At 51.0% G+C, this 8,848-nt stretch overlaps 1 protein-coding gene across 1 annotated transcript; it reads left to right on the top strand.

The window, feature by feature from the left end:
* The first annotated feature begins 40 nt into the window (after positions 1-40).
* On the top strand, positions 41-5,457 carry CDK3 (cyclin dependent kinase 3). The gene is made up of 7 exons (XM_013179223.3): positions 41-737; positions 1,345-1,422; positions 1,871-1,991; positions 2,530-2,700; positions 3,092-3,193; positions 3,927-4,130; positions 4,525-5,457. The coding sequence occupies exons 1-7, from the start codon at positions 364-366 to the stop codon at positions 4,648-4,650; spliced, it is 1,176 nt and encodes a 391-aa protein (XP_013034677.3). The 5' UTR covers positions 41-363; the 3' UTR covers positions 4,651-5,457.
* The last annotated feature ends 3,391 nt before the right edge of the window (positions 5,458-8,848 follow it).

Here is an 8,848-nt window from a genome sequence, read left to right as displayed (position 1 = left end):
GATCTCCGTGGCTCTACCTTTTGTGGTGCCACAATTTATAATATTTTTTTTAATCTTGTCTTCTGCCATCTGGCAAGTCAATAATTAATCCACCCCCTACAAGGACATCTTCGAAAAGGCTGACCAAGCAGTGCAGCCTACAGCGTTCAAGGGACAAAGAAAATAAGACATTTGTGCCACACGTTTGCCCTGAGCATGTTCCAGGGAGCCGTAATTACACACCACATCCCCTTTACGCCAGGTGCTGTACTAACAGAGCTGGAGCTTCCCTTGGCCCTGTGCAGCCTTTCCCACAGACCCCAGGTGCCACTTTGCGTAGGTTTTACTCAATTTTTGCTTTAACCAACGTATCCCACAGCCTCAATGCAAGCACATGGCCCTGGGCAGTCACTGCAGGGCTCAAGGGCTTCTTGGGGCCTGCCTGGCAGCCCCACAAGCCAGGCAGCCCTGCCTGCTGGTGGCTGTCCCCACCCACAGCTGGTTCCTGGGCAGCAGGGAAGGCAAGCAGACACTTTCTGTGTCCCTGCACTTCATTTCCCCTCCTTTCCCTCAGCCCCCCCCCAGAAAACAGTGCCAGCAGCCCCCTGCTGCAGCCAGGAGGCCAAGGCCATGGAGACCCTCCAGCAGGTGTTTCAGAAGGTGGAGAAGATCGGGGAAGGCACCTATGGCGTGGTGTACAAGGCTCGCAACAAGCGCACGGGGCAGCTGGTGGCCCTCAAGAAGATCCGCTTGGACTCGTGAGTGGGGCCAAGCCCCGTCCGCAGGGACACCATGGCCCAGCCCAGCATGGGAGTGAGCAGGAGGGCCCTGAGCACAGCCTAGTGTCCAAAATGGTGCTAGAAGCTCAAAAAGAGCCTGCCGTGAGAGAAAAATTCTCTCCAGGCTCACATGAGCACAGTTAGGGCCCAGCCCCGGCACCATGGCCCAGGGCTGGGGAGGCAGCCACCATGTTGGGAGGTAGCCTCTCCCTCAGCAGTGCGGTGCTGGGGCCTGGTGAGGCTCAGCACCCAGCAGAGCTGACTTGGGTGGGGACTGAGTACATAAAAGCTTATCCCTGGTTCTCTGGGTTGGCCCTGGGCTGTTTCTGCACTGAGGGGTGTCACTGCAGATAGGCAGCCATGGTGGTGGGACTGCACCCCATGACTGTCCCCTCCCTCACCACCCCTATGGCTCCATTTCCCCCCAGCTCATGCTCTGCTCCAACCCAAACTTGGGGTGCCCAGTATGAGACCCTTCCCTGGGCCCAGAATAGGGTATGGTGTCAGGGAGAAGGGAAACAGCACCCTGCCAGGCTGCAGGGTCCAGCTGTGGGACAGGGTGCCCTACAGCCCACCTTTACCACAGGGAAACAGAGGGTGTCCCCAGCACAGCCATCAGAGAAATCTCGCTGCTGAAGGAGCTGAAGCACCCCAACATAGTCAGGTAAGAGCCATATGAACCCTCCCCATCACCTCACTGACCAGCTTCTGCTCATCGACATGGTCAGCTCCAGATCAAGCAGCAAGAGGGGCCTTTCAGTCCTTCACTGACTACACAGAAAGAAGCAAAACAAACAAACAAAAACAAAACATACAGGAATCACTTCCTTAATGTACAGCAGCAGCTCACAGCATTACTACTTCACCAACACAACCTAAGTTCAGACTACTGCTGCCCCTTATCCTGGGTGCTGCTTTTATACCTAACTCACTGCTCTGCCCCAGAGGGCTCTCAAAACAGATGCACCTGTGGGAGGGAGGAGGGATGTTTAGGAATTGACAAAGGTCTGGAGAAGGTCGCTCCAGGTGCTTTGTAACAGGCTGTAACATCCCTGTATAGTATGGATTCCCACACAAAGGTACTGAAGGGAGTGCTTGCACTTCTCTTGCAGGCTCCTAGATGTCGTGCACAGCCAAAAGAAGCTGTATCTGGTATTTGAATATCTCAATCAGGACCTGAAGAAATACATAGACTCCTCCCAAACTGGAGAGTTTCCTTTAAGCTTGGTCAAGGTACAGTGCAGAAAGAGTGAGTGCTAGTAGGCCCGCAGGAGTGTGTGTCCTTGCTGCCTTCTGCTGGTGAGAGCCAGCACTGAGCTGCTTTTAGCCAGACTGCACTGGGAAGAGATTCGTCCTTGGCTGGAGTCATTCAGCCTGTCAGATCTCTAACACTACAGCTGGGAAACATCCTGGTGCTATTGCTCAGGGCATTTGTTTCCCAGCTGTTTCCAGGCTCTCCAGCCCATCTCATTGTTGAATAAACTGTTGATATGAGGATAACAGAGGAATCTATTGCTAATTGCTTTTGTATGGAGTAATGGATGAGTGGAAGGGACTGCCACTGCTTGGATTGGAATGTCTCCGTTCCCCTACAGACGGGGAGCATTTTGTGTGCATCTCTGGGTAGTAGCCTGCAAGCCTGGTGTTGCATTATAGCAAGGTCATATTTCCCATTCAGGTTGATAAATGATCCAAAGTGTGTTGGTTCACATGACCAAACCTTTGAAAGGGTTTCAGTTGTGGCCTCGTCTAAAATCTCTTCTCTCCTCAGAACTACCTTTTCCAGCTGCTGCAGGGTGTGAGCTTTTGCCACTCGCACAGAGTCATCCACAGGGACTTGAAGCCACAGAACTTGCTCATCAATGAAGCAGGAGCCATCAAGCTGGCTGATTTTGGTCTGGCAAGAGCTTTTGGAGTTCCCTTGCGGACATACACTCACGAGGTACTGTTGAGACTCCCTGCCATCTGACAGCACAGTCCACAGTCTGTAGTGGGTGAACAACAGCAACACAAGTGACTTGATCCACAGCTGTGCCTAAACACCTGCTCTTAACCTCACCTGTAGCTAAGGGGTTATCTTGTGTCCCCACAGTGTGCTGATTGCTTTTATCCCAGCCTGCCTGCAAGCTGGGTTCCCACCTTCTTTGCATAGTGTATATTTTTTCCAGTGATCTGCTGAAAAACAATCTGTTAATCCTAATCATGCTGTCACTAAGGTGTCTGCTAATTAGGCACGGACTTAGCACACTCTGATTTGTACAGTCACTGCGACACAACTCGGAAAAGAGAATCCCATGCCTCTACACAAAGCCTGTTTGTTGGTTCCTTACCAGGTGGTGACTTTGTGGTATCGAGCCCCTGAAATACTCCTGGGATGCAAATACTATTCGACTGCTGTGGATATCTGGAGTATCGGCTGCATCTTTGCAGAAATGGTAGTATGGGTTTAAATGGTGTCTTTAATGAGTGGGGAGGACACAGCTGCAATGGGAAGTGGAAAAGGAGGGGCAGGATGCAGAAAGTACTGTGGTCCCCCCCCCCGTGTGTTGGGGTGTGTATTATGGAAACTCCACCCTGAGGGTGGCTGGTCGTTAACTGAACACTCGGAAGGAAATCTACTGGCTCTGGGGGCTTGGCAGAAGGCAAAGCAGCCTCTGTAGTCCAGTTGCAGCGTCAATATGTGGTGATATCAGACTTCAGTCTTGCTGCTGCAGCATTCTGAACCTGGGAGGAGATGACTCTCTTGCATGTGTCCCCCAGCAGGTTGCAGAGAACTAGCACTTCAGAACACGGCACAACATTGTTGTTTGGGCCTGGTAGGTGCCCATAGTCTACTTTGAAGAGCTCAACATCCCTGCAGTGAGACAACACTGCCCGTAGCTCCCAAAACCCGTGAGGTGCACATCAGCAGAGCCTGGGCAAGTAGGTGGGGAGGGTGCTAGCCTGCAAGAGAAAATGGTAGGAAACTGGAGATGAAGAGGGATAAGGGTCTGGTTGTGAGTCAGTCTCAGGGGGGCCTGGGTCCATGGAGGGGAGCTGGAGACAAGCCCTGGTGAGTTTCACAGCCACTGCCTAAACTGTCCTGGTCTGCGGACAGAATTTTGCAGAAGGAAATAGGGCACAAAGCTAACGGAAGGGTGGGAACTGGCTGCTTTTTTTTTGCCCCAGGTGACCAGGAAGGTCCTGTTTCCAGGGGACTCCGAGATCGATCAGCTCTTCCAGATCTTTCGCACCCTGGGTACTCCCACTGAGGCGACCTGGCCTGGGGTGACTCAGCTGCCTGACTACAAGGGGGACTTTCCTCGGTGGAGAAGGAAAGAGATGAAGGAAATCGTTCCCAACTTAGATCGAGATGGCAGAGATTTATTGGCAGTGAGTGAGGGTTCATAACAAGACCTGGGGAGACAGGACCCTATCAAACTGGGCAAAAAACAGATAGTTGGGACTGATCTACGTTGAAGTGCGTTAGCTGATTTGGCTCTCATGTTCATCTTTGCCATCACATAAAGACCAAGTCATGGAATAGGGCTCAATGCTGGCTCTGAAATAGGGCCGTCACTGTAGGTTCCCCTAAGACACCACTGCATGGAGGGTCAGAAAGCCCTTGTAGTGTAACCCACATGGTAACTTCAGCTGTGGGTTACTCCTGAAGCCCAGAGAGGAGATAAAGCAGGAATAACATCTGCATTTGGGCCCAGCCATGTGCAGGTGCAAGCAATCAATTGGCTTGTAGAATCCTAAACCTGGTGGGTTTTTCTCTTGGCAGCAATTGCTCCTGTACGACCCCAGCAAGCGCATCTCAGCCAAGGCAGCCCTCAGTCACCAGTACTTCTTCTGGAAAAGCCCGCAGAGCACCGAAGAGCAACGTGTGATGCACAGACACTGCAGATGAAGTGACGCGGCTCTCCCCATGCACTTGTAGCCCTGGGTAGCAGTGCAGATCTGGTTTGGGGCACTTAGCAGGGGACTAGCTGGGACTCGGGGCCTCACTTCTGAGGAGCCCCCGAGGGGAACGTTCTTGCATTTAGAGATTCTCAGCCTGTTGCTGGAGGAAGATTTGCTAGGTTATGGCCAGTAGAGCTGTTTTGAAGAGGTCGTGTGGAAAGGTGGGGTTATTTATCAACATAAAACACTGACATATAAATGATAGAGCATACTTGTCCTTCATTAGCCAGCAAGCTAAGGTGACACGATGTTCTGGAGCATCACCAGCTCTTGCTGCAGGTCTGACGGTGGCAGCTCCTGACACCAGGGTGTGCTGGAGCTCCACTGTGGGTAGGACATTGCTGCTCTCAGCCGTTTGCTGCTGTTAACAACCACCTTTGTCAGCGTTAGACTCGTTGTTTAAGTTGAGCTGTTTAATAGAGCTAACATTCTGCTGTTTTGCAAGCTGAGGAGTGCTGTAAGGTATCTGAATTTGTGCTTTAGCTGGGACTGAGGAGCCAGAAGATCCAGTTAGCATAAGGCGCTTGCTGCATGTGGTTGGAAACAGTGACAGCTAAAACACCAGCTTCCCATCATCACTCCAGATGTAACACTGGTTCCTTTGCTTTATTGTCTTGGAAAAGTTATTGCCTTCAAGTGTTTGGAGAATTATAACTAACTTTTAATGTGTTTTTGACATCTGAGATTTTTTTTCCAATACAGAAAAAAATAAAGGCTTGTCATTTGTTCAGAAACATCTGTGTTTATTGCTTGGCTCAGCCCGTCAGGCTAGTGACGCAGGACAAGCTGGCTGGTCCCTTTTTTTTCCACAGACCTCTTCTCCCCTCATCATTTCCTGCACTCTTTCTTTTATTCTTTCCAGCTCACATCCTTGGCAGGTGCAGAGATGTGCTCTCGATTCTGTTGAGGAACAAGGGGCTGATGGTTCTTCAGCCCAGTGCTGTCTCAGTACAATAAGATGGGATTTCTTTCCAGCAGTGGTTGCCACAGACAAGTTCAGAGTTAGGTCCTACTTATTTAAATACTCGAGACAGATTTTTAACTTCGGGAAGCCAAAGTTCCGAAAGTTCTGTTTTTCATGCTTGTGCACATGCAGCCCCCTAAAACCTGTGAGCCTACGAGCTGATTTCAGCACAAGCTGACTGCTCTCAAAAGCTGTCACATTCCTAGAACTTAGTAACAGCTAAACAACATGGTGAAGGGGAGAGGCTGCTGCACATCTCAGCTGCAGCATAAACCCCTCACCACCTATGAGACAGCAGAAACCTTTAGACTTCTCCCATAGAAAATCCCCTCTCAGCCCAGAACCTGCCTGTCTGAAGCCAAGCTCTGTTAAACTTCGGCTTGCTCCTTCTTCCCACCTGAGAAAAGGCAGCAGGTGGCTCTGCTTAATTCCCAACATCAAAAAGACCTCTGTCAGCTCTACTGAAGCAGCCACCCCACACACACCCCCAAGAGCAACACCCTGGGAGCTGTTGCTCACCTCCCTCTGGCCCTGCCCTGCCGCCCGGCTGAATTCCCCCTGCAGGTTTAGCAGCCGCCAGGACCTGGGTAGCTCTCCTGCATCTGCAATTTGCACAAATTAGGTTTTGGGGAGGGTTGCTTTGCTTTTGAAGCTGTTGTTAGGAGTCATGCTGGAGTGCCTGCCTGGAAAAAGGTGTGCTGCTCATGCTAGGGAGGCACAATTTTCTGATCGAGCAGGGAAAAGCAGGCAGCTGGGCTCTCCCAGCAGCCTTGAGAGCTACATGGCAGGAAAACCGAAGTCCTACTGCGCTCCTCCCCTGTGTGATAACACCCAGCTTGCAGGGGCATGTTTGAGAGACCTGGATGAATTCTGCTGTGGGAATCATTTCCCTGCCTTTACATACATGTTTTAAAGTCAAATCATTTTGTACAGACAATGCTCCATTGTTTGCTCTCTGCAGACAAGTGCTCATGCTGTACCTAACAATTTGCAGAAGTGTTGGCTTGCTTTCTTTTTCTTCTTCTTCTTCTTCTTTTTTTTTTTTTTTTAAGACCTATGTTAGGAAATAAATTTCAAGGGCATTCATGCGGTCCAGAACTATAACTAAAAATACTATGGCTCATCTAGCCCAACAAAATGAAGCAACATGCTGAATTTCAGACATTTGTGACCCAACCCCATTGTCAGCAAAGGGAACTAACAACAGCTGTGTTGAAATAGCTGCTCTGGGAACGCCACGATCCAACCCCATCATCCTGTGCCTGAGAAGGGAGGAAAAGCACTACCTGGATCCTCCTGAGCAGCTCACGACCCTGCCAGACAGCTGGGCTCTGGGAAAGCCCCCTGGCTGTGTGGTGCTTCCTATGGACACATCAGGAGGACACGATGCGAGTGGCTTTCTGCAGATAAGGACTGCTTGATAGCAAAGACAAGGATTTTTCTGTTGTTTTTCCAGAAACAAAAGGCAGACCAGCCATCCAAGGGAGACTGTTCAGCCAGCTAGACCGCTCATCCAGCTAATCGTCTCTTAACATCTTCACCCAGCCATGGATAAATACCTATTATCCCCATCACGCAGCCAGGGAGTGCATTATCCAAAATGATCAACCGACTGCCTAATTACCAGAACTCCAAATCCCTTAGTTACACAGCATTCCCTAAAACTATTTAAACAGCACTTCAGGAAAGAGTCACCACGTGACCGTCAGGCTGCTATAAAAACAAGCAGGGCTTTATCTCATTTGCAAGGGGAGCAGTGAGGAAGGAGGGCAGCCCTTCAGCCCAGCACCCTGCCCCATGGGTAGGCTGGCAGCAAACTCACGTGTCTGGCTGAGCTCGGTGGAGATAGATCTTCCCTGCCTTCAGCCAAGGGGTGTGAAGCTGAAGCACGACAAGATTGCTCCCAGCAGATTTGGAAAGGATCCATCGGTGTGCTGGGCTGTAAGGGCCAGGCTCCCCCCAGGTTTTGGAGGCTGTGGTTGTTCTGCTACTTGCACTGGTCCAGGGGTCCTTAGTTGTGGTGGGATGTAATCCTTACCTGGCCTCGGTCCTGTGCTCCGAGGGGCTCACCCATGCAGGGTTTCTCTCCTGATGTGTCCCCTGGTCCATCACAGCCCAGCTCCAGCCCCTGCTCCTGGCCCGGCCCGGGCAGGAGGTGATGCACAGTGCCCCGCGTGCCGGCAGCGCTCTGCCAAGAGGGAATGGGCTGGGAGCAGCCACTCTGGGGTGCGTGCAATGGCTTTCCCCATTGTAAACCAACAAATTTCCCTGTATTGATCACGCCAGTTGAGACAGGCCACAGTGGCAATTAACATTGACACTACAGGGCATAGGACAGAGCTCCTTGACTGGAAATGTGGCATTTCCTTAGCTGGACTTGTTTGTTTTTTTAACTGAACACTGCCTACCAGCAGGAAGGCAGCAAGACTGAGTTGAGTTTGCCAGCATGGGATCAGCTTCTTCTGGGAGTCCAGACTCCAAATCCCAGGTAGGCTGTATGGAAATACAGGATATGCTGCTGCTCTGATGGGGGAAGAAGGGGAAGGATATCTACTGCTATGTATCATTTTGGATTGTGTTGAATTTCCCCAGCAGCATCAGCTAAAAGCACCCTTGTTGGAGGTGAGAGCAACCAATGTCAGTAAAAAGTCTTTTTTTTTCTCATCCCACAAATCCAGGGGACTTTCCAGAACAGGGCAGAGTCTAAGGAAGAACATTTCACCTCTCATCTCAACAGAGACACGTGAGAGATGGGACTTGCTCATTGCAGCAAGGGCTGAGCACTGCAAGTGGCAGGGTGAAAGCTCACCTTAAAAAAATAAAATAAAAATAGTAAATGCAGATTTTCAGGTATTGCTGGGTGGATCCCACAGCCAAGGGCTGCAGAAAGCAGTTTCCATCACTGTGGATTGCAAGCGTCAGCAGTCTGCTACTGAAGGTCACTCCTTCCCTTGCAACACATCTGCCTCTGCATGGGTGCAAGACAAGCCCCAGAAACACCTACTTCAATGAGGTTTGGCTTGGTTTTGCTCGAGGCGTGGCTTCATCTGTCAGCAGCTCCGTGAACCAGCCCCAGTCATCCTACAACCAACACCATCACTGGCCCGCAGCCAGGGAGGCACCAGTGACAGGCAGCAGGAGGGGCTATGGGGTCTTTTCCATCGGGTAGTTGCCTGCACTA

Source organism: Anser cygnoides, chromosome 19 (assembly GCF_040182565.1).
Source record: "Anser cygnoides isolate HZ-2024a breed goose chromosome 19, Taihu_goose_T2T_genome, whole genome shotgun sequence".
Lineage (NCBI taxonomy): Eukaryota > Metazoa > Chordata > Aves > Anseriformes > Anatidae > Anser > Anser cygnoides.
This window is presented reverse-complemented; position numbering and strand designations above follow the sequence as displayed.